The 26882-nt window shown below is 36.5% G+C and overlaps 1 protein-coding gene across 1 annotated transcript in view; it reads right to left on the bottom strand.

The window, feature by feature from the left end:
- Positions 1-26882, bottom strand: part of LOC310733267 (dedicator of cytokinesis protein 3-like) — a 77694-nt gene that overhangs the window by 11068 nt on the left and 39744 nt on the right. The window contains exons 16-38 of the mRNA XM_083554336.1: positions 26323-26485; positions 25598-25704; positions 23251-23422; positions 20996-21093; positions 20805-20888; positions 20629-20729; positions 19967-20048; positions 13716-13886; positions 13304-13496; positions 12280-12407; positions 12021-12170; positions 11039-11137; positions 10714-10808; positions 7051-7126; positions 2994-3094; positions 2819-2877; positions 2563-2711; positions 2250-2335; positions 2006-2032; positions 1813-1908; positions 888-942; positions 318-399; positions 71-219 (exon numbers count right to left, since the gene is read on the bottom strand). Of these exons, the coding sequence (XP_083410462.1) occupies positions 71-219; positions 318-399; positions 888-942; positions 1813-1908; positions 2006-2032; positions 2250-2335; positions 2563-2711; positions 2819-2877; positions 2994-3094; positions 7051-7126; positions 10714-10808; positions 11039-11137; positions 12021-12170; positions 12280-12407; positions 13304-13496; positions 13716-13886; positions 19967-20048; positions 20629-20729; positions 20805-20888; positions 20996-21093; positions 23251-23422; positions 25598-25704; positions 26323-26485 (2523 nt within the window). The remainder of the gene's footprint in view (positions 1-70; positions 220-317; positions 400-887; positions 943-1812; positions 1909-2005; positions 2033-2249; positions 2336-2562; positions 2712-2818; positions 2878-2993; positions 3095-7050; positions 7127-10713; positions 10809-11038; positions 11138-12020; positions 12171-12279; positions 12408-13303; positions 13497-13715; positions 13887-19966; positions 20049-20628; positions 20730-20804; positions 20889-20995; positions 21094-23250; positions 23423-25597; positions 25705-26322; positions 26486-26882) is intronic.

Below are 26882 nucleotides of genomic sequence, written 5' to 3'. Positions count from 1 at the left end.
TGTGTGTGTGTGTGTGTGTGTGTGTGTGTGTGTGTGTGTGTGTGTGTGTGAGTGTGTGTGTAAAACATGCCTTGCCCTTGTTGAAGTAGTGCAGTATCTTCCTACTGAGGGCCTCTTTGCGCTGCCACTGACTCTGAGCAGGATACTGCAGAAGGTCCCGGAGGGGCTGCTCACACCACTGCAGCAGCTCCCAATACAACAGCAACGTGAAAGCAGCCTCTGTGGATCACACGCGAGCAAGCACATATGACCATATATGCAAACAAGTAGATGTTTACACCATCTCTGAAAGTTCCTGATGTTTTTTCTCCCCATACCTGTGTAGTTGTGCACCTGCAGATGGAGTTCACAGAGTTTGTGAATGTAGCGGATATACATGTCTTCTTTGGTTATCTCACACTTGAAGAAAATATTTAGGAGACAGAAAAATTTGAAGCATTTTAGCAGCTGACTCAGGATGAGAGTAAATTAATAATCCTTTAATTTATTAACATGTACACTGTACAATTGAAAGTAGTTTGCTGTATTAAAATAACTATTTGTGTCTAATGGTCCATTTAAGGTTCACTATATGTTTAAAGTTCATTATAATCACTATTACAAAAACAGCATCTACATTTTGGATAACTATCCATTCATCACCACACTATTCTATATTTATCAACTTATTGGGCTTGTTTTTTATTTATTTATTTATTTATTTTTTTTATAATTTTTAAAGGATGTTGTAAGCACTTTTGAAAACATAGATAGTCACTCACATCTGACACACAATTGTACTACAATGGGAATTCTAATTCATAAATATAAACTATAACAAAACTATAACACCTTAGAAAATAAGCCTTAGAAAAACAAGTTTATGAATTGATGCAAAACATGTTTACCATGATGTTGGCTCCTAACTTTTTACTTTCTGTTTCTTCTCCTCTTACACTGTCCCTAGAGGCAAAATTTGACAATCCTTATTTACCAGGCATAGTTCATTAATTGCAAACTCAACACACATGTAATACTGTACACAAATCACAGGAGATTGCTTAAAGACTTCATAATAAGCCCAGCTTCTCCTAATATAAAAAATGCAGCCAAAAAAATGCTTACCAAAGTTAATCATTGATCTTGGTGAAATGTAATATTTTAGTGAATCATATAATTGAATATCTCGCTGTAATATTGCGCTGTTAAGTTAACACATACAGATTTAGTGGGCAGTGCAGCCTGTGTGAAATTGACCTTCGAAGCTTCTGACACAACATTGATAGAAACTTAAGAGAATCATTTTCTAGCATTTCTCTGTTTTATCTATAGCAGATATGTACAATGCATTTAAATGGGAAATGTCATGCATACAGGTGGAATAAATGAACAGTGCACGATGTTTCACCAAATTTGATCATGTCAATTTAAGTGCTGCTTAAAAGTCATTTCATCCATTTGGGGATTCTTTACCTGGCATAACTTCTCCATATGATACCTGATATATCTCTCGAATGGGTGGAAGCTCATGATTAACTGCCAATCACCAAAACGGTAATGAACATGAGTGACATCTTAAACATTTTGGTGCTAGTTGGAATTGTTTGGAGCTGCAGCAGGCGTTAATTTTTTATCTTTGTAATTTGTAAGTATTGCAAATAAACTGTAAGTATAATGTTGTGTTTGATTTCTTGTGTTCATTAATAGATTTTGTTGCATATGTCTTGCTAGTTGTACTTTCTGACTCGATATGTTGAAATTCATACGGCTTTTTTTGTGATGCTCATACTTAAGAGGAGTGTCCATAGCTGTGCTTTGCCTACTTTGACACACCTGTAATCCAGAAGTCTCTCTATGAGGCGTGTGACTGACGTGATGAAAGACACTCCTGTCTCTCGCCATGTCTCCTGCTCAATCTTCTCCAACAGACTGACAGAATAAGGTTTCAAAATTGCAACATTAGTACTGCATGTAATAGTATTTGTGTACATTTGCAGGATTAAAGAGATTGACAGATAAAGTATACCTTGGGTATGGTCCAAAGAGGTGGGTTCTGTAGGAAAGATATCATACAGCAACATTAGTAATAAATAATCAAACAAAATATGATAAGATTAGATTCACATTAAGATTCACATTTAAAAAAAACAAACAAACAAATGTATATTTAATAAGAAAGGAATGTAAATAGAAGCATTTAAATTTCCCGTCTAAACATAACTTCTTAACTTAACAAAGAAAGGTACATTCAGGTATGTGTCAAAACTCACAGTAATCCAAAAAGTTCTCTGTGGTTTTCCTCTCCTTTTCCGTCCGCTATCATACTGTCTAACTTATCCATCAATTCAGCCTCCACCTACATTTGCATGAACAAAAACACACATACACATACACAAAATATGCATAGCATTAGACTCTAAGTTTAAGAAAAAAGTGTTTATTTCATCTAATTCTAATTAAAAGTATACGATTAATATTATTACAACAATTATTAAATACAGTAAGAATTTATTTATCTGTACATTCATGGTAATTAAACTTAAACTCTTGAAAATTGACCCATTGTCTCATCTGGTATCTGACCTGTTTGAAGTTGCCGTTCTTGCGCTGTTCCCAGTCCATCATGTCATGGAAAATGGGAACCATAATATTCCTGACCTCGGCTTGAGGAACCAGAGTTACTCCTAAGAATGGACCCATCATCCCAGGAGTAAAGTGAGGCTTATTATCACCTAAAGAATAAACAATGAAGGATTGTTTAAACAAGGCTGTAATCTTGTTAACTAACTCTAATAAAACAGGAAGGTCAGAAAGTGTGGAACAGAGAAAATGCTCTCACCTAACTTCTGCCACATGCTGTAAAGCTCATACACCATCTGCACTCTCAAATCTCCATATCTAAATAAAAGAGTGAACAGCATTCTCCGATAAGACACCTGGTACTCTATATAGAAACAATTATATATGTGTATTTGTGCATATAAATATATATATATATATATATATGCTTATACTTGTCTGTTATTCGCTGCCTCTTGACCTGACTGAGTGACTCAAGCTGCAGACTGGGCTGGCTAATAAATAACACAGCCAAACTGAAGAAGGAGTTCCAAAGCTGAAAATAAAAAACATACAGACATGGCTGTCATAGTCATCACACTTTAGCATAACATAATTAAGAACATATTTAGCATTAAAGAGCATTTAAGGTATGAGAGAGAGAGAGAGAGATAGAGAGAGGGAGAGAGAGAGAGAGAGAGAGAGAGAGAGAGAGAGAGAGAGAGAGAGAGAGAGAGAGAGAGAGGCTTTCCAGATAAAATGTATAGGTAGAAAATGTTACCGGTATTTCAAGGGACAACATTTTTTTTTAACATAACTGCTGTTCGTTTAACCAATAAGGTGTTTGTATTATAAGCGGAAATCCTGCCACTTGACCATAACCGTTATCTGATTATTTCGGAATCTGCCATTGCTCCATGTGAAATGTACATACTGAAATGTATGGAAAAACAACTGGCATTAATGCCAGGTGCAAAATAAGTACAGGTAGTCCTATATCTAGCCTAACCAGGAGTCTTAAAGAATGATGATCAGTATGGGGTATTATACTGTAATGTGTTAATAATTTAACAAATTACAGTACATAATTTAGCACAACAGAGCAATTTACAGTATCGTTCTATATAAACTATAAGTATATATGTATATGGCAGCAGGCACGTGGATGAGTGCCGGTGCAGGTGCATGGACGAGCAGCGGTTCACAAGTGGAAGGCGGAACATACGCTGCTACGTTTGCCTTGCGCTCTAAACTTAAAATATTTGTACAATATTGTCGAGTAGCGATCATCTTCGTGAAGTTGAAAAATCGTAAGTCAAACCATTGAACCACTGTAAACTATAAAAACTCAATACATTTTCATGTATTTCTTTTCACATCATTTGCATTAATTTAAACTGTGGTAAACATTTTTGCCAGCTTTTATGATAACCACTGGACCTGCACTCAAGCTTCTATTACAACAAATGGTTTAGTTGTATGTAGTTGTATGTTTAGTTGTTTAGTTAAATGGTTTTTACTTCATTAAAATAAAATATAATCTAAAAGTAATCTAAAAGTAAAATGTGAAGAACCTATACAAAACTGTATATAACTGCTGTCAGGTCTGCAAATAAAAGGTTCTCAGTCAAGACATGTGGCATATAGTAATATATACCAAGCAATCCATATCTAGACATCTAATGAGTTATTTTGAACAATGTCTTTTGAACAATAATAAAGTTCTTGTACAGTTGACACATCTGTTTCCTTCACCATATATATTTTGTTCAGCTGCTTAATCTGTAGTTGATTTCAAATCATGGGTCATATTACACGGATAAATGTTTTCTGAAGCTCATCTTTTAAATCTTTTTAGTTTGGCATCACTTACATTTTACTGGTAAATATGCTATTTCCTGTTATTTCCTAATTTTAAATCGTTACATAATTTTTCCCATAGCATCCATTTCCCAAAGTATTGTGAATGTAGGCGATAAAGTTTGCTGAATGTTTCCATGCTAATTTGTAAATTTTATTATATTCATTATTTTTATTTAAATTATGTAGACATACCCAAGGAGGTGTGGCATAGGGACGCAGCGTCTCCTTCCCTCAGGGAACTAGGGTTACATAGTAACCTATAGACGTTCCATTTCAGGAACATGAGCTGCATCGAAACGCTTTGGGAACAAGTGTCCAATCATGCCAGACTGACCAGTCCCTGCCTAGCAGACAAGCAGCTGATCGGTCTTTCTCCAAGGACTCGTCTTGTGGATGTAGGTGTCCGGGGCGTGCAATTTTTTCCTTGTCTTGGGCTAGGAAAAAATGTCTGGGGCGGAGAAGGATATAATGCCTGTAATCTTACGGGTCGTGGGAGGGCCGAGGGCACCTTGGGGATGTAACCCGTATGGGATACAGGAAGCACTAGCCTTACCTGGGGTAAACTCTATGAAGGAGGGGACCACAGAAAGGGCCTGCAAGTCCCCTACTCTCTTGATAGAGCAGATGGCCAACAAGTAGTGGCGTAGTGACGTAGTGGCTTGACCTGCCGAGACGTAAGCATTACCCACGAGTGCCAACGTATTATGAAGTGTTTTCGTGGGTAATGTCGGGGTCTTGAGGGAGGAGGCGGTCCCAGGAGAGATAGCACTCAATCTGTGCCGAAAGTGCGCAGAATGCGCACAGTCAGATCCCTCGGAAACCTGACATAGCTCCACCATCTTCATAGCTCCTGGAGCCAAGCTCGCAAAGCGCCCCCCCTCCTCCTCTTAAAGGAAGAGAGGCGGAGCTAATGCTCTCGTCGCAGGGGGAAGAAACCGCCGAACTGCATGCTTCTGAGCCTTTGAGCGAGTGCTGGACCAAGCAGGTGAGGTTGTAGAAAGGGACAAGCCCGTCTCAAAACCTTCTGCGAGGTCCATTCGCAAGCCTCAGGAACTGCCATGCCGCTCTGCCTCAGTGAGGTTCTGCAGAACCACGAGGAGCACGAGCTCTCTCCTCAGAGAGTGGCGCTTGGAAGCGGAGCTGTGGCACTGACATGCAGCTGGCTCTCTCGAGAACCGCCTAGCATTGGCAATGAACCATTGACAAACAATTCAACACATACACACAGAGTGCTTCATGAACAAACAGAAGCTGATGCTGCCTCTCTCCGTATGCGTTTTATACTTCCTGGTCATGATGTCACCCCGCCGTTGACGGCCAGGGTCCAATTTTTGACTGATTACACACATTATTTCAGAGCGTGAACACTCGGACGCGTTCCCAAAGCGTTTTGATGCAGCTCGAGTTTCTGAAAGGGAACCAATCTTTCTTCATCTGCTACCCAAGACTGTCAACTGACAACTTCTAAACATTAATACAAATGATCAAAGAATCAAATTTATATGTAAATCAATGAATGTTCTGGTGAACATTCTCCTATTACGCAATTCTCTTTTACAGACCACAACTCTTTTATTTTAAGGTTAAGAATAAAGTTCATGTTACAAATAGTAGATATAGAAGATAAGCCTATTTATTATTTAGAGTTTCACAAGACTCAGGATTGTTTATTAAAATACACCAAATTACCAGTATTTCTAATTGAGAAGACAATAGCATGTTCCCGGTGTCTCACAACATATATGTATTTCTGATGTTAACTGATTTTTGTTATGGAAACTTTTTTATAGCCCATATTATATAATTTAGCTTATACCGTATTTTCCGGACTATAAGCCGCTACTTTTTTCTCACGCTTTTAACCCTGCGGCTTAAACAACGAAGCAGCTAATTTATGTATTTTTCCTGGGTTTTTCCCGGGTCACAAGCTTCAAGCCAAAAAACTGAGCCCCATAACATTAGACCAATGAAATTGCCGAACGGGCATGAAAAAACACACTTCACTTGTGTTCTGAGCTGCACGGCATCGAGAGAAAAGCTTCACCGATGGTGATTTTTAAACGCACGACGATGCCAAAAGATAAACTTTCAAGAGAAATTGTTGTGAAAGGAAGGAGGAAGACAGTGAACAATGACTTTCTTGGTCGGCTACTGTTAAGATACAAGCCGTTGTAACGCGTTGAGTCAGGGTCAAGGGAGAGCTCACTAACTCCAGTTGCAACAGAAATCATATAAGCACAGACAGGTTTCCAAAACTTGTGCTTTTTTTTTTTTTTTTCTTGGCAACAGCGTTACGGGTTAGTCAAAGAAACTTAGAAATGAGCATCAGAAAATAATAAGGACATATTCCTCGGTCTTGCACACATGCAGTAATACCGTAAAAATGCCGCTCTGCTCTTAAAGGTGCCACAACATATTTCACCCGTTACACCGTGTAACAGACACTGTCTTTCATTAAAGCCTGTGTAAAGTTCATTAGTTTCAGTGTAGACATCTGTGGCTTATAGACAGGTGCGCCTTATTTATGTTTAAAATAAAAATCTTTGTAAAATTCAGTGGGTGCGGCTTATATTTGGGTGCGCTTAATAGTCCGGAAATTACGGTAGTTATATTGTAAAATAAGTAAAATTGAGAAAATAAATTCTTTACCTTAAAATCAAAGTCTGCATCTGAGAAGTTCTTGTGAAGTGCAGGAGTCAGATATTGGGTTGTCATCACAATAATCCTGCACAAGAAATTAGAAATACAGATGAATGCAGACTTAATTCTGGGAGCTAGTACAAAAAATCCCATGATCAACAATGATAAACAATCACAAAAAAAAAAAAAAAAAACCCCACAAAAAAAAAAACAATCAGGTCTAATGTAAGCATTAATTAGTAAACTTCATTTTGTTGGTTGCTATAATTGTACATTTTCACAATTAATTTCCATAATATCATAACATCAATATCAATTATTTACATGAAATTATTTAATATATTAAAAGTTAAACTGCAATGAACATATGCACATAAATCTTATGTACAATTGATATATATGTATGAACATGAAAGTGTAGCTGAGCTTCGGTACTTAAATTTGATAGAAATGGAAATCATAGAATTGCATAAAGGGCATTATTATAATGATATAATACAGCTTTCAATACATAACTGAAAAATATATTCCATAGTCGAGGCAAATGTGGACTGTTAGGTAAATACTTTTAAGCATGAAAGAAAAATTCATTTCTTTTATTGTCTTGTGTATCTTAAAAATATTAAGTTGTGTTTATCATGGCAAAACTATGAAATTCTAAAAAATATAAATATCGAGTAAATTATAAAACACCTCCAAACTGTATGCTTAAACCAAAAATAAACCATTTTTCCAAACAATTACTACATTTGTGTATTAAATGCCATTGTTATTAATGGATAGTTTACATTTAACCAAGATTAGCAGCATGAGTACATTTATATACACTGCCCTTGATAAATTTACAGGAATAGTTAACATTGTGCTACAAATCTAGTCAATGTCACTCCAATGTTATTACTAAGGATATTTTTTATTAATACCTACAGAGTGCATGAAATACCAGGAACTATTATTTACAACATGCTGTATGAATCTTCTTAGATGCAGTATAATATTTTCTTTTGCAGATTTCTGTGCAAAATATTAAGATAAACATATTTGAACAACATGTTGGACAACTTTTCAATAAGTGTTGAGAACCAAGACAAGGTTTAAAACAGCATGGACTCGCTTTGTTTCTTCTACTTACTCTGCTTTCTGCTTTATGACTTTCCTCCTACTGCTCATTTGAATACATTAAAGACTTCCTAAACCCCCTTATTTATGAAACAGTTATTTTAACTGTTGCAAAATAACCCATATTTTATTCACAATACAACATAGAAACATGTTTATATTAAGGAAATGTAACAATTTAGGGCAAAAGATAAGGTAATATTCTATTTGATGGCCAGAACAAATCTCAAAAAAGTTGAGACATGACCATGTTTACCACTGTGTAGCATCCCCTCTTCTTTTATCAACAGTCCATCATACGTTTCGGAACTGAGAGGGCAACGTGCTGGAGTATTAGGAGGAGAATTTTTTCCCATTCGTGTCTGATACAGGATTCCAGCTGCTCAACAGTCCTGGGTGTTCATTGTCATATTTTTCATTTCATGATGTGCCAAATGTTTTCATTAGTGAAAGGTCTGGACTGTAGGCAGGCCAGTTTAGCACCTGGACTCTTCTACAACTATGAAGTCATGCCTTTGTAAAAGATGCAGTACGTGGTTTGGCATTATACGTGGCTTGCTGAAATATGTAAGAGCTTCCCTGAAAAAGATGTTGCCTGAATAGAAGCATATAACTTTCTTTCGGCTTCTCTCATTAGGGGTCGCCAAAGCGGACTAGCCACATGTTTTGATTTGGCACATGTTATTATGCTGGATGCCCTTCCTAACGCAACCCTCCCCATTTATCTGGGCTTGGGACCGGCACTAAGGCTTGTGCAACCCTAACGGCTGACCTGAATAGCAGCATATGTTGATCTTTATGTCTTGATTGGGCCTTTCCAGATATGCAAGCTGCCTTTTACATACAGTAGTTACTAACTCACCACATAACCTCAGATATGCAGGCTTTACAACTGAGCTCTGATAACAAGCCGGATGGTCCCCCTCCTCTTTAATCCCAAGCACACATACGGAGTCCATGGTTTCCAAAAATGATTAAAAATTTTAATCTATCTGATCACAAAACAGATTTTTACATTGCATCAATCCATTTTAAATGAGCTTTGACTCAGAGAAGACAGCAGCATTTCTGCATTATACACTGCCTTTACAAGATACTATTTGTTATACCCGGTCATGTTGCTGACCTGTTGCCAGTTAACCTAATTATTTGCAAAATGTTCCTTCAGCTGTTTCTTTTTAGCAACACTTGTTTTGAGACATGTTGCAGCTATCAAATTAAAATGTATACTACTTTGTCCCACTTGTCCCACCGTGAACCACTTTTCACTATTTTCCAATCTTTACAGTATCAATATACAGTATCTGATAATTAGAAATTAGCACACTGTCTGCACTTACTTATGGTGTTAACATTAAAAAGCTCTTAAAAGTTATTTTATAGAATTAAAATCTTGGCGGTATTTTTAACATGTCCACTGCTCCTACCCAGAAAACAATGTGTGCTTATAGTAGTTCCCATTTTTGCCCACTAGGATAATTACTAAAGCTAATAATTACATAAGATAATTCAACTAAAGCTTGTTTAGTTGAGTTTAATTTATAATCTTGTTTCTCTCAAGTGACATTTAAAAAGATTTAAACAGATCTTTAAATTTTTTTTTAGCATTGTTAATGAGGACTATATATTAACATTAATTAAACAGTTGATAAACTGATGAGTCACTGTTGCTTCCTATCAGCTGCTATTCTCATTCTTAAAACTTTTTTCAACATTTACTGTATAACTACAATAAACCACAATATTAACTCAGAACATTTAACTTAAATATCTTGTAATGATCACAGTTCCACTATCTGGTGTCACCAGAAGAAGATGGCTTTCTTGCATTGTTTCATCATGTCATCTTATGAGTTTTTCATGCCACTTTGCCCCCTGCCTTGCTCATTAGGGATCTTGATCTACAGTACTTAGAGATGTTATCCTTAAAAACACTGTACAAATGAAATACATCTGACTACAAAACATTGACTATGTACACCTCCAGGGTTATGGCTTCCTTAAATCCCTCCTGCTATTTATGTTAAGATACACTCAACAGCAGCCAATCCTAAATTACAGCCAATTACATATTTCTCATGTTGCTGCTGTTGAGGCTTCAACCAAATTTTCTCAAGCAATTCCTGTAATACACACTTACACACTTATCTAAGTGCACATTTCCAAGGGATCACATGGGATGCAAAATTAATAAAAGCATCAGTACATTTGGAATTGCTTGAACTGCTGCCAACTCCTGCCTGTGATGCGAAGTAATATTGGGTTGGTTACTTTACCATTTTATTGATCACTCCTTCTGTTAAAATAGAGGCATGCATGCAGTTTGGGTTTTGTGGACACAATATACTTAGTTAAGCAGGCAGCACTGATGTGCAGCATCATTTTAAATAAAGTATTAAAGAAGTATTTTCTCTTAGGTCAAGCATTTTATACATTGTTCTTATTATCAGGCCTAAGAAAACAATACATTTATAGTATTTTTGCCCCGTTAAGGCAAAATATTTTACTGATTATACATACTGTACTGGCCCTAGTAACTAAGTAAATACTCACTGGCTGGTAAGAAGCCGCATAGCACTCCAGTCTCGAGGAAACACGCCAAGCTTCATCAGATTTCGAAACACACAGAAGATCTTTAGCAGAAACTCCTGCCAGGTTGAAAGGAGATTTACTCAAACACAGTTACACAGAGACACAAGCACAATATATTTCTTGTTGCATATAAATATGTAAAACTTCCAATAGATTTGCTTCGTTTCTTGTGTTATGATCCTTGTTTGATGCAGTTTCAGTACAATATTGTTAGTCTGTGCCTACATTCTACACAATCCTTAACATGAGCTTGTATGTTTGAATGACGTCAGTGTATTTTTGTCACCTTGAGTTCATCTTTACTGTGAAAGTTGTTGAGCAGGTGGTGAAAATGCAGCTCAGACATCATTTTCAATAGGGATAGGAGACAGGACACATACTCGCCCTATAAGAAGACCAATCAAATATGCATAGTCATCACACAAATCATTTCACTGCTGAAAAACCAAACACACAAGGAGAAATCAAACCCATGCAGTCTTCCACATTGAGCAGTGCCGGCAACCGTGCCAAAGCTGCTACAGTCTTTCTTAGACGTTCCCCTCCTTTTAAAAAACACTTGGGAGAAGATTCTGCCTAAGGATTCCAAAGTCTTGTCAATTTCTTGTATTTAAGATTACTTCCCTTCGCTTGTAAAATTGAGTCCGTAGTCCAGATGGCAACATCAACTTTCAGCTGTTGTAGGCTGCCAGTTACCAAATATTGACAATATAAAGAAACATCAAGTGTTACTGTGTGAACAATCTTAGTGGGGAATATGAGAGTATATTGTAAGGCAATATCACAAACTGATGTCAATAATACTATTGATGGCTAATACTTCCTTTAAATGGGCATGACTACATATGACTAAAAAAAGCAAAAAAAAAAAAAAGTCTTATTCAAATCTTTTTCAAGACTTAATAAAACATAAACCATCACTAATAAAAAAGCCACTTCATTATTTAAATAATAAGACAGTATGTTCCTACATTTACAAGTGAAATGAATAACATTGGCATATGAATATATTAATTTTTGTAAAAAAAATCAATGATTGTAATTATAACTGATAAATATAAAATTATTATTATTAATATTGTTTTTTTTTTCCAAGTTCACTGAGTAATGCACATTATTATTCCAGCTTAACTATTAACAAAATAGATCCTTAAAACAGAAGAGAACAGAAGAGAAATGGTTTAAAGATATGATCAGGATAAAAGCTCCTGAACAGTCATCAACAAAGCGGGGAACAAAAGAGGTAAAATCTGTTGAGAGAAGCTAACCGTTATCTCAGCTGTGCACTGAGGACAGCGCTGATTTCTGCTGTTTTCCACCGCCTGGCTCTTGCTCATGATGGATAAGAGTGTTTGCAAGAGTACATCTAATAAGCTCTCCACCATCATCTCCACCTCATCCTGCACACACAAAGACTCCTACAGAAACAAAGAGAAACAGCGAAGGGAAATAATGAACAATTTATTACACTTTATATGTATAACAGATAAGACTTTACAATCTTTCACAAGCAGTGTGTGAATGCACCTGAGCACTGGTGTTGAGGATGGAGAAGATACTGCTCAGGATTTTGGCACACAGCAGTAGCTCTCGCTGCTGTCTCAAGTGAAGGTGAATGTGATGTAGTACAACAGGAAGCAAAATACTTCGAGATTCTGATATAGAGAAAGAGAGAGAGAGAGAGAGAGAGAGAGAGAGAGAGAGAGAGAGAGCGAGAGCGAGAGAGCGAGAGAAAGAGAGAGGGAAAGAGATATGTTACATATGAGATATTTATTGTATGCAATTGTGCAAATATTGAGCTATTATTTAGGAAACTATCAGAAAAGTGTAAAGGTTAACTCATTAATCATTCATTTCCCCTCAACATTTTCTAGTAGGGGCTGTGCTGGCAAGTGGCTCTAAATGTCAGTGCAGACATTTCTCTCCCCACCCATACATTTCAGCAGCTCCTAAACTAGACGTTCCTAAGATAACTTTAGGATAAAATCTCTTTAGTCCCAATATATTCTGCAGAAACTCCTACGACAAAAATCCAAGGTACACAATCATAGTGATTCTCAAATCCACATGGCACTACAGTCATAAGCATTATAATCTCAGATGATTAGAGTCCAATCATAGTTGTGGACCCTGCAGTTTTTTTGGATTTCCCCCTGGCAAGCATATCCACTGGATGAAAGGTGTGCCTCACTTCAGACTATCCTAAACTGAAGTCAATACCACCCCATACTTGCTATAGAGTTTTGCATGGTCTCCCATGGTCCAGCCCTCCTGAGGCACTGAAATGTTTTGCCAGAACGTCTTTAAAACCACCCAAAGGTATATTTCATTGGCCTCTCTTCTACACTGTCTGTGTTTATTCTTCTGCAACTGTTTAGCTCTCCTGCACTGGCTTTCCAACACTCCAACACTTTATTGAATCATGAAAGCACTCCATGAGCATTACTTCTTTTTCAACGCCTTGACAACTTTCCTTATGATAGTTGTAAACCCATTCATCCAAGTGTTACTGCCATGTTAAAATTATAATGCCAACAAACCCATGTCCTACCTGGAAAGTAGAAAAGCCTGCTGTCCACGGTACGTGAGATTGACTGCAGTTTAACCACATCCATGGACTGACCAATATCAACAGTGCTAGGCATGCTTGCTAGCGTCCCTCTGACCAGCTCAGCCACCTCCTGAACTGTGAACATCTGCAGCAGCTCGTCAAAAATATCCGGAAAACTGGTCAATAAGGTGGCCTAAAGAGGGCAAGAAAAAAAAAATTTATATCCAATGTGTAATTTGGGGATATTAGAATTAACAAATGAACCCTTTTTGTTATTTTTTGTAAATAACATTACGGAAGTATTATTGTGTCCAATTCAGTATAGCATGCATGTGTTCTTCTGCCACCCCTTATGATTCTGAACTCTTTTGTAAACTACTGTTGGATCAAGCAAATAGTATGTGTGCATCACCTGAGTGCAAACAAGTGTCTCAGCATTTCGTCCATCCAGGCTGAGCAGAAAACGGATGGATTGAAAGAGTTCATGAATGCTGGCTCGAAACTGCTCCTCTTCCATGCCACATGTAGCTCGTGAGTACAGAGAACGAGACTGAACGATAAACTTGAACAGGTATTCCAGTGCCTGAAATACACACACACACACATACACACACACACACACACACACACACAAACATTTATGATTGTAAACAAATTCATACACTTTCAATAGACTAATATATCAATTTTGTGGAATAAGAAATGTATTATATATATATATATATATATATATATATATATATATATATATATATATATATATATATATATATATATCACACATACACACGTACGTACGTACGCACGCACACACAGTGGTGTGAAAAAGTGTTTGCCCCTTCCTGATTTCTTATTTTCTTGCATGTTTTTCACACTGTAATGTTTCAGATCATCAAACTAATTTAAATATTAGTAAAAGATAACACAAGTGAACACAACATGCAGTTTTTTAATCCGCCATGATTCTTCTTGTTCTTCATCATCATCTGTGTTGGCGGGTCGCTTTCTTAAGTAGAGCATTACCGCCATCTACTGTATATCTGTATTCCCGATGCACACATCCGGCAATTAAAACCGTCCGGGTGGAAACATTGAAAAAGTTTGGTGTCCTGATGATTTGCATAGTTTAAAACACCATAATTACTTTGAAACATTTATGTGGAATGTAGCTTCACTAATAATAAGCATACATTTGCATAAAGCATCCGTGTTTGTCCATGCCCATGTTGATTAGAGTATTAAAAACTTGAAAAGTATTAATTTAAGGTACATATTATCCACAAAATGTATAATATAGTATTTGCATAGATATATTAATATTATAATATTATATATTATCCACAAAATGTATAATATAGTATTTGCACCACTGACAAAAATGTCACAAATGTCCTTTTGTCCAAATTTTGATTTGAGCTGTGGTGCTGTTTTCTTACAGTTAAGATATTAGATGTGTTTGGTTGGCATTTTCTGTCAATATTTTCCCTGTGAGGTAAACGGGAGGTTATTTTGTCATTTGTTCTGGTTATGAAACGATCACCTGCTAATCTGTCAAGCAAATAATGTTCTAACAGTCTTAACCCAGTTCAAACAATTTAGTGCATCAGGTGGTAGGATTTGAAAGCATGACCTATAAATACAGCATCTAAATGTGTCCTATCACTGTAACGCATTAAATTTAAATACATCTACATCTAAATACCCAAGGAAGATGCAGTTTGATATTATATTATCAGAACACTGAGATTTCTTGATGCTGCATCAGTGTCCTTGATAACAAGAACAAGTGCCTTAGGCTTGAATTGAAATACCTCAAAAACAGGTACAGATAGGACATAAAAGGTGAAAAAAAATGTTTTTTTCGAGAGTACAACGAACACACCTGTTCTTTTATTCAACAATCAGACACACAATTTTGAGACTGGAAACCATCATGAATCATCCAGCTGATAATAGAAAAAGGATTCTTATTAGACAGAGGCTCTAAAAATCACAGTTCCCTTGGCCACAGCATGCATGTATCCAGGAAGAAAGCAGTGCTCGCCCCCTCTAAAGCTAAATTAGGCTGGAACTTCTGCCTACTCTTCCTGATCACTGTATGTGTATTGACACAAATATGAGTCTGGCTTATCCACAGAGTTAGAGGCATTTACTGACAACATACAACTAGAACCTGAGAAAAGACAGTATTTTTTCTTACTGCATCTAATCATCATAATGACAGTCTCTATATCCAGTTCTTCTTCCAGTCACCAGCCAAATTGCATGACCCATTAGAAGCTGTAGATAAAATTACTGGTTATAAAAAGCATGTTAAATAATATCTCACTCACAAGTCAAAGTAAACAAGCTTTGAAATAATGGGGGATCAAGAAGGCAAAGTGAATCATTTGTTTGTCTCCTTAACATCTGCACTGCTTCTAATTGAAATACAGATTTAAAATATTTCATTATTTGAATTTTTATCAGAAATCTTCCAGGTGTTTCTGGGAACTATGAGGAAGAAGTAATTTACATCACAAAATGCCCTTGTTCTTAATCACAATATTTCCTTATTTTTGCTAGTGACAAACAATCTATGTTGTCTCCCACAGTTTGATAGCTCATTTCAAGTCAGTTTTATAAATTTTTTGTCAGGTGAAACAAACTGCACAAAGAGGTTTTCTTATTTGACAACTCTGTTAAGTGTCAGTGCATTAAATGTAAATACACATCTTAACACACAAAATTAAATCTTTTAAGCCTTGCTTTAAAACATGCATTTTGTGTATTAACACACAATCCTGACCAGATTCACACTGTGCACAAGGCACTATAACGATGCCCTGCTGGTGGATTTGGCACATGTGGCTTTGTGTGGGGGAAAAACATGTTTTAAAGAAACACAGGAAACTATATAATAAAAAGTGATTAGTGGCTCATTTGGTAATTTTGTGTGTCCAGTAAAATTTCAGTTTAGTAAATTTTTCAGGTTCTGTTTTTTTCAGCCACTGGCACATGAAAAACTGGATACAGATCTGGCATTTCTCAAACAAATATTAGCAAATCACTCATGCTGTCATCCCATATGGAAAATCTGATATATGGCTATATATATATAAAATTATAGTTATTACAGTATATATATATATCAGAAGATATATAAACATATTTGTAGTTCTATTGGTTGCTTGAGACATATAATAAAGTATATGTACAAACATGTATAATGTGTCTATACATATGTAGGATACATATACTTTAATATATGGTGTAACTAAATTCATGATACATTAAAGTACAACATAATATATGGGATACCTGATGTTGAGTTATGGAATCAGTTACTATATGAAACTAATGTCACATAGATGTTAATGTAGAATTTGCGATTAATTGAGATTAATTTGAGATGTCAGTGTTGTGTGTATTTTAGGCATCTCTGCTGTTGGATGTAGATCCGCCAAATGCACAAATCTAAATGCAGGGGAATTAAATTATTCAAGATCTTCTTTGGATAGGAGGAAACAATAAAAAAAAAGATATATTTCAAATGCTATAAGATAACTATTATTGTTCTGAATTACTCTTTCATAACATTAACATAATGTATCCGAAACCAACCTGATCAAATTTTTATATAATATCTTAGTTTTGCCATAATTGCAGTTATGGGCGATTTAACTATTTCCCACATTCTATAAAAAATAAAGAAATAATTAATAATAATAATTTTGATCATTATAAGATGTACTGTTGACTCACTATGTGGATCATATTTTACAGATTACGTGTTTATGTTTTTTAAAAAGCTTTGTCCTCTCGACCTACATTTTACTTTGCTAATATGCTAACTTTTAAACAAACATGAATGTTGTCTACATTTAAACATTTATAGGATTTCTCATCTTTCAGCAAATATTTGTAACTTGAATCATTGTAAAGATATATAGTCGCCTTTAAGATTCATATTTAAGCAAATTACGTGAGTATGATTTATCATCTCAACGTTCATTTCACTTTGCTAAAAATATTCCTTGCAAATATGCCAAAACGTTGGACAAACACACAGTCAACTGCCAGAGATGGCAATAGAACACACATCCTTTACCCAAGTAGAAGTACAGATAGTCATTTAAAAGACTCTGGTAAAAGTACTGACTATACTTTTCACTCAAGGTATCCTAAACAAGTATGTTCTCTGACATGTACTTAAGTATAAAGTAGCCATTATTACTAACAGTTTTAATGTCATGCTGGTTTTCAAACCTCACATCAAATTAATATATAAATACAAAATCATTTCAAATTTTGTTATCTAATGAATATATCCAGACTGAACAGCCAGAAGCAGAGAAAAGATGATGATGATCAGGTGATCAGGAATGTCTCTGTTCTGTCATGTTTACATCACTGTCTCTCTCCATCTCAACCACGTTAACCCCAGAATTTTTGTTGCCTTCTGCCTTGTTTAGCTTTGTAAACTAGCCTACATCTGTGGGGTGTGAGAGCCAGGAAATAATACTCAGTGATTGTGATAGTGATAGTGGTAGATTGAAAAAGCCACGCAATGACAGGAAATAGGTTGATGGGCTGGAAATGGCACATAAAGAAAAAATATTGATAATGTCACAAATAGATTAAAACTAAAAAGTAACAAGCCTATTTTGAAAATATAAGACTTACAAAGTACAGATAATTGTGTAATAAATGTAATGAGTGAAAGTGGAAAGTTGTTTAGTGCAAATAAATAGTGAAATAAAGTACTGATACCAGAAAATCTACATGAGTACAGCAGTGGCAGGCCGTGCATTTGGTACCTAGGCCTTCGACGGAGACTTATCCGACTTAATCCACCTCCTAATAACACCACTATCACGTCGCAATTATAGAAACCATCAATACTATACAAAAACGCAATATAACAACGCGTGGTATTACAGAGAGAGAGGCATTTCGCATATGGAGGGTGAATATCATTTAACTAAAGCAAACTCCAGACCTCTACACTACAACTGCAACTGTGCACCTACATCATCTGGAGCAGTTCAGAATAATATTTGTCTTAAAACATGACAAAAACATTAAAATTTTAATAAAATACAACCTACTCACCAGAGATGCATAATCATAATGTGCACCGCTCCTCAGAGGCTGTAAGCCAGTGGTACCGCTCGTATTCACTTGTCTGGAAGTGGCAAACAAACCCTTTCCTGGGTTGAGACAAGCTAGCTAGCTTCAGGGTTGGCCGACCTCTTCTCACCATGTCTAGCTTTTTTTAAAAATGGATTTTTAAGTATGTCGAGACCAAATCAATTTCTCTTCCTCCGTAGGCATAAAAAAGTTTGACTTAAATTAATGTGTGCAGAGCGCTACAGATCTGTTTTGCTTGTCGAACTTGGCAAGAAGAGATTAGACTGTTGGAAATAAATTAATACAATTTCATGGAACAAATATTAGAATTTAGGTTGTAAATGTGGATCAGGGCTTCTGATAGTGTTTAGGCCAGCAGAGAAGGCTTTGCTGGCCCTGACAGCCCACCACTGAAGTAGAGTAACAAAGTATTTGTACTTCGTACATCTATGGGAGGTTTGATTTCATGTTAAGACAAATTGGGTACATGAAGATGATGTTTGAATGCATTTTTCATTACAAAAAAAATCTAACTATTATCTATTTTTATTATAAGAGACTATCAGAGACCTCAACGGTGTTACTATACATCATTTCACATTCTTGCATTTTTGAGTTTTCTTACATTATGTTTATTGATTGATTTGGTTCCTTGTTGATTTCTTTAAACAATTGCTTTAATGTAAGTAATGCATTATGTCCTGCTCCTTTTTTTTGTATTTACTCAGAAAGCAATTGTAAAACAAAAATAAATGTTCGAAAATGAACCATAATTTTGACCATATATTTAACAGAATTTAGGAAATGTGGGGTTGTTATATAAAGTAATAATAATAATTAATAATAAGTTATTGAAAAAGAGTACATTTTATGTATTACACAAGCACAATGTGTGTGTGTGTGTGTGTGGGTGTGTGTGTGTGCGTGTGTGTGTGTGTGTGTGTGTGTGTGTGTGTGTGTTATAAATACAAACATGAACCTCACTTATGTGCAAAATCTATTGATCCTTTTTCTATTAATTGAGGGGAATAAAGTGTTTTATTCAGGTAACAGTCACACTTGATCCAGAGCCTATCCCTAAGGAATACACCCTATATATGTATGCTAGTTTTTAACAGGGCATTTACCATCACCAATTCAACTACAGTCATGTTTTCATGAGACAAAAAGGCACAGAAGTAGTTGGAGGATCACTGTGGGCATTTATGTGAAAAGTTTTCAAATGCTGCTTCAAGATCAGTTCACAATTCCACACGAGCATTTGGATTTTCCCCAGTTAAATATTTAGACTATCATCAAGCTAGCTTAATTGATAGCTAACATTAACTAACCTGATACCTACCTGATCAAGTAAGCAAAAAAACAATGCCTATACCTTAATCTAACCCTGACCTTAACCTCCTCCACCACTAAAATAAGCCATTTTGGCTCTTGTAAATAAAACTTTCAAGACAGTCACATTTGGTTAACACCAAGATCTACAAACATGACCATTCAAACACACAAGTTTGGGAACAACTACAAATAAGCAAGCACTTTACTGTTACTGACCCTCATTGCATCCTGAATGTGGTCCTGTCTCACAACCTCAGCGGAGCGATCCATGTACCACTTCAGACAGCGAATCAGCTCCCTGCACAGAAAAACATTACAAGATACTTTTTTGGACTGATGTGTAAAACCTGCACTACGAAGCTTTCTTGTATAGCACAAAAAAAAAAACTATTAAGAGAAACTAATAATAACTCCTAATAATTTTTTTAAGTTAGTTATTAAAGCTGGGGTCAATTTAGACCTCCCATAACATTTACGCTTCCCGTGGGCTCACCACCTGCAGGAGGGACCGTAAAGGACGGTGCTGTGAGGATTGGGCAGCAGTCGAAGGCGGGGGCCTGCTTAGACTGCTGCCCCCGCGACCCGAATTACAGATAAGCGGGAGAAAATGAATGAATGAATTAATAACATTTACGACTTTTGCTATATCAATTCATAGCCAAAACATTTTTCAATTTTAGGCATTCACTTTTCATTTTTCCATTAAATAAAATGATGAGCAATCTTACTATTTAACATTGCAATTTAAATGATCAATAACTGCTTAACATAACAGATGGATTTGCTCTTCTTATAACCAAACCTACATAATTTTCTTCAAAAGAAAAAAACTTGAATCCATAAAAAAAATCTTTAAAAGCCTGCAGTATATTATTTACTTGTATGCCAGCGCTCCTGCAAACTGGTTGTGTATGTAGGCGTCCATAACTGGGCGAAAATGGTAATACCGTGGATCCCTGAGCAGGTTAATGATGAACACCTGAAACAGATGTGAATTTTTTAGAATACTTTGGTGTATTGTATATTAAATGTTTGTAAAAATATAAAGTCTTACCAGTGACTGGAATACAAGTGGCCCATATTTGTCAATGTTGTCATCAAGGAGAGAAAATAGTGTATCTAGTACATCCTGCAGAAACTGCAATAGCACAGATCACACCACCATACTGAAACGTGAGCATGTGGGGATATACAGTATGGACAATAATTGTGTGTTCGTGTGTGTGTGAGTTTGTGAGTGTGCACCTTAACAATTTCCTCTCCATTAATTACTCGTAGGCGGCCTAGGACGTCCAAAACTCTCTCAGGATTAGCTTTCCATTTTAACAGAGTCAGAAGATCCACTGTCAAAACACACACACACACCCACACACACGCACACACACACGCACACACACACACGCACACATACACACAAACAGAGTAAAGGACATTAAATAAAAAGGAGTTAGAATTCTGTTAAAATAATTATTTAATTTACCGCTATAAATGACAGTCAGTCAGTCACAGGTGTGTGCATGTGTTTGTGTTGTGAACTATGCTGTTCCCTTTCAGGAACTTAAGCTGCGTCAGAACGCATTTTGAACGTGGCTGCGTTGTCCATGCTCTGAATAATAGCGTACCGTGCGTCGCTTGCTTGGGAGCGGAGCACGCTAAATTGGTTCCCGAGGAAGCAGCCTGCGGGCTCGCGCATGCTGCGTGCATTCGGCACACGCTGCGCTCATTGCACCATGCGCTTTGTGCCCGCATGTCTATGCGATCACTCTGCTCCCGGTCCCGCTCCTCGCGGTTTGCAAATGTATCATGCAGAAGTTTTGAAGATGGGCTTGCCCCTTTTTCCTGCCTCACCTGACTAAACCCGCTAGGGGATGACGGAAGGGCATGTAGCACCGCCTTTCTCGGTGCCCGTTTCTCTCAGGGACCTGGCTCGTAAACAATGCCATGAATGTGTTTCAAGGCACAACCAGCTCCAGCAAGCTCCCTCTTTGGTTTCTGCCTGGGTGTCGTTGGAAGGTCTTGTCACTAGAGCTGCGCCAAGGCACTGCCCTGGCTTTAGGCTCTAGGCTCTATCAGTCTCTAGAGACTGATACCCTTAAGAGAGCACCTGGCAGCCTGGATAGTTCTGCAAGACATGTCTTGATGGGTCCTGCGGACTGTAGAACGAGGCTATATGATTCAGTTCTGCCTAGGTTCAACGGGCTCTGTCCCACTCTGGTGGGAAGCGAGCAGGCTCTGGCCATGGAACGAGAAGTAGACACTCTCCTGAGGAAGGAGACAACTATATTGACAACTATATTGACAATTGTTTGATATTAGCTCGATCAGAGCAGTTAGCAGTCCAGCATCGAGATGTCGTTCTTTCTTACATGAAGGAACAGGGGTTTTGGCTGAATCCTGGGAAGAGTGTGCTTTCTCCATTACATAGAACCACCTATCTCTGCATCATATGTGATTCGACGACTATCCGCCCACATAGAGTTCCTCTGCCCGCATTGCATCCATCCTTACAGCTGTCAGGAAGGTCAGTGAAGGGCAGTCATTCACTGTCAGGCAGTTTCAGAAACTGCTCGGGTTCATGGCAGCAGCGTCCAATGTCATTCCACTTGGCCTCTTGTACATGAGACCCCTTCAGTGGTGGCTCAGGGCCCATGGGTTCTCATGGAAGGGCAATCCCCTCAGTACGATCAAGGTCACGTGGTGATCCCTATGTGCCTTAGATGTTTGGAGAGATCCCGGGGTTTCTATCTCAAGGCCCCGTGCTGGGAGTTCCCAGTCGTCGCATACTGCTAACGACGAATGCGTCCCTCACGGCGTGGGAAGCGGTCATGAGTGGCCGCTCTGCGCAAGGTCTATGGGAGAGTACCCATCTACTATGGGACATCAATTGCCTAGAGATGCTGTCTGTACTTCTGGCTCTGAAGCTTTCCTCCCGGACCTCAGAGGCCATCATGTGTTGATCCGCTCGGTGGTCTTGTATATTAACCACCAGGTCAACCAATCCAGAGCTCCCTCTCCAATGAGGTCATATGTCGCGAAATAGCATCTGTTCACTATGTGGTGCGCTCGGCAAAAAAAAAAACATAAACGTAAATGCTTAGTATAAGATGTTTGCTGCCTCGTTAGTGTTTAATAAACAAACTGCAGGGAAAACAACTGAAAACTATCCTTATGTTCAGACAAATCAAAGCTTAAGCAGGCATTAAACAAACTCACATATTGAACAACAGTGAAAGATAATGAAAGATTTTTTATGTTTTACTGTTTGGCATTCTTTGACAGTTATGAAAATTGTGACATTATCAGGTTTTTTATATATATTTACAATTCCAGTATTTTGTGGTTTTTGCAATCAAGTTTATTTCAATGGATTGTTTGAATGGACTAATATAATTAGCATGGTCAAAAACAAGCAAATTAATTGAAATTAAATCAAATCTGTGTGTGTGTGTGTGTGTGTGTGTGTGTGTGTGTGTGTGTGTGTGTGTGTGTGTGTGTGTTACCATTCTGTGTAAGCTTCGTAGAAACCAATATGGTGCTGATGCAAAAACTCTCCTTGTTGCTGCGCTGGAAAGGAAATGAGGCTGGAATCGCAGGACAGGTGTCTAGGTCAGCCTTACTGCATGGCATACTCAAATACAGGCCTTGATTACTAAATGTTGTGTTCTCATCACACTAGAAAGAAAGAGAAAGTTACAAAAATGTAACTTTGCAGTAATATCTATTTACTAAAAATTCCTATTTATAATATTCCATATTATACAGTACTCATTGTCTTTTGTTGTTGTTGATTTTTACGAAAGCTGATAAAAATTTTAAGTCTTTGAAGATGTGACTGATTTAAGTCTAGTGGGAATAATATTCTATAACGCTTTAGTGAAACTGTAAATATGTACAGTCCGTCCACTCAAGGATTTTTTAAATGACTTTATTAAATAAAGATACAATGCATATTAAATAATAAAAAAAATTAAAATATGTATATATATATATATATAAAAAAAAAAAAAAAGAATTAAAATCAAATAAATAAATAAATAAATAAATAAATAAATAAATAAATAAATAAATAAATAAATAAAGGTGACAAGTCAGACATGGGAGAGAATAACTATACTTTATAGTTTGATGTTCCTGAGATGCTGTGAGTCACCCTGACAATTCACAGTTATCACTGTGTCAGGGGAATGGGATCAGAATTGGAAGGAATTGTGTACGCCTACGTCAGATGCCAGCTAGGCTATAGCAAATGTCATCATGCCCTACTTTTAGGCATATAAGAAGTCCAAAATATACCATGACTGGCAGGAGAGAGCAGCCAGAGATTGCAGTGTGTGAGTGAAAACAAAGCAAAAAGGAATGAGACAGTAAAAGAGTCTGATATTATACTATAGGAGGAATAAAGACTCAGGTCTCTTGGTACAGAAATCATTAATTTGTTTTACTTCTATTTTGGTGGGAAGCTAGTGAATCCATCCTTGTTTAAAAAATTATAACATGACCATATCGCTTTGGCCTATGTGATTTGGAACACATTCTTGAAATATATCTAAAAATATGCATTTGCAGCCATGACTTTAATCAAAGAAGGTAAAAACGACTTAAACAATATTAAAAGTGTTCTTTCGGAAGTAGTGAACAACAGTGTTGTGCTCGTTAATAAAAAATAGTAATTAGTTACAATTACTTGTTTCTTCATTCAAAAAGTAACTCCGTTACTGTTAAAAGTAACTTTTTAGTTACTTTTTAAAAGAACCTTCTTTAATGTTCCCATTAATGCCCTTTTATGCGTTATGATCTATACAAACACAAAACTGACTTAAACACAGTCATTTTTAAACACTATTTTATTAAAGTCAGACCAGCACAAACTGAATATATCACAAGGATTTCTGAAATAAATAACAAAACAAGCTGAATAATATATTCACAATCAAAAACTAAAGTGGCTTCTGCTGTTGTGTTGAGCTCTTAAAAATGTTCCTTTCACAGCTGAAGTATGAAAACTATCAACAATGTAGAACACTGGGGTAGCTTCTAGCTTCTAGCTCCTCAGGCATGGAGGTCCTGAAGGAGCTTCAACAGATTGAAATTGCTGTTTATCGCAGCAGATACGAGCTTCGAACCAGATAGACACAGCTTACATTTGACTTAAACGTTTTTGCCTTTATGCTCAACTAAAGTGAAATAATGAGCATATTTCCACTTTGAGAAACTCGTCTTGCTCTCGCCTCGACTTGCCATTACTGCTGCACAGACCTGAATAAACGGAGACACGCCCACAGTGCGTCTTCTTCGTGTTTACAGTGGTTTATCCACCAATCCTACAATGCGACGCTGCTGTAAGCAGGTTAGGCTGTAGGCTACACTTCAGCCGAAATTCATTCATTTAAAAAAGTAACGGGTAATGCACCATACGGTAACGGTAACGGAGTTACTTTATTTTTACTGTCAAAAGTAACGCGTTACTGCCCAACACTGGTGAACAATATAATCTTTCTAGCGAAGTGTAAGAAATTACAAAATCTTAAATTCTTAGCTTTAAAAAGTTTATATTTAAATACAAAATAAAAACTAACATCTTTCACAATTATGACAGTATCAAGAAGAAATAGAGTGAGGTAGTGAAAGAATAAAGTGAAAAAGAATAAAGGAAGATTTCACTTTTTTTTTGTTTTGTGTGGATATTTGGCTGAAATACACAAATTCTTAAACCATAGCATTAATAATATGTCAATGGATGGTCCTCACAAAGAAATCAGAACAAATTGTGTGTGTGTGTGTGTGTGTGTGTGTGTGTGTGTGTGTGTGTGTGTGTGTGTGTGTGTGTGTGTGTGTGTGTGAGAGCACCTTATACACATAAAGCTCATGGCACTCATCCCCTAAGGTGGTCCCATCCTCCCTCAAAAGTGGAGTGAAGGAGAACCCAAACAGCTTTTTCTCCCCTTTATCTTTAGCTAAATGCAAGAAAAGCACAAATATGTATACATCTACACCTGACATAATGATGAGATCATTTAATATATAATATGACATGGTGACTGTACAAATAATTTGATGAATAAGGACTGTGCAAGTGGCAAAATTCTTTAAAATGTTAGTTAGTTTTTTTTATTTAATTAATGCCAGAGGGATAATGCAAGAAAGAGAATAATCTAATCTAAAAAATAGAAAACAATTTATATATTTATAATTATATATTATTTCCCCTTGGAATGTATAAAGTGATCTATCTATCTATCTATCTATCTATCTATCTATCTATCTATCTATCTATCTATCTATCTATCTATCTATCTATCTATCTATCTATCTATCTATCTATCTATCTATCTATCTATATTGATATACAGTATATAAAAAAGTAAGGTAGTCATGCAGTATAAGTACATTGCTGATACACTGGCAGACTTGTGAATTAACGAGACATTGAGGAAAAACATTTTTAAAGTGGACATTCTAAGCATCAGGAACACAGTATAAATATTTTACAAAATATATAGCACAGAGTATTTAATTTTAAATTGTAAGTACAACATATAGTTTGTATGGAACAGTAGAGAGGCAGTACTCACTGGAACAATGTCTGAACTCGAAGCGTAGGTGCGAGCCACGAAAGCGCTCAATAGGAATGGGTAGTTTGAGGCTTTCACCCCAGCGAGGACTGTTATTGTGATATAGGACAAAGGAGCAATGCTCACTTACATTTGGCTCTCCACAGCCAACACTAATACAATCCTGAAAAAGAGGCAGAAAAACAGAGAATATATACACCTTTCATTTCCTGGAAGACATTTCAAAGAAGCGTAAAATACACACTTGGACAAACAGTATCCATAACTGCATGGTGCATCATGATTATAATACAAAATGTAACAAAAACCTTGAATGTGACAAGTTGGGTGTATTCTCTAAAATGTTGAGACATTATCAAGAGGTGAACTACTATGATATATATATATTAAATACATTAAAAACAATTTTTATTTACATTAATGACAATGCATTATTCAATTTCACGTTGGTAATTTAGTTTAGTTTAATAAAAAATAACTCACAGTAAAAGCATTTTGTGACTTCTTATATGCTTTTCTGAGTGCTCACACATACATATGTATCAGGGAAGGAGATTAAT

The sequence above is a fragment of the Silurus aristotelis genome, assembly GCF_946808225.1.
Source record: "Silurus aristotelis genome assembly, chromosome: 11".
In the NCBI taxonomy this organism is placed as follows: Eukaryota; Metazoa; Chordata; class Actinopteri; order Siluriformes; family Siluridae; genus Silurus; species Silurus aristotelis.
This window is presented reverse-complemented; position numbering and strand designations above follow the sequence as displayed.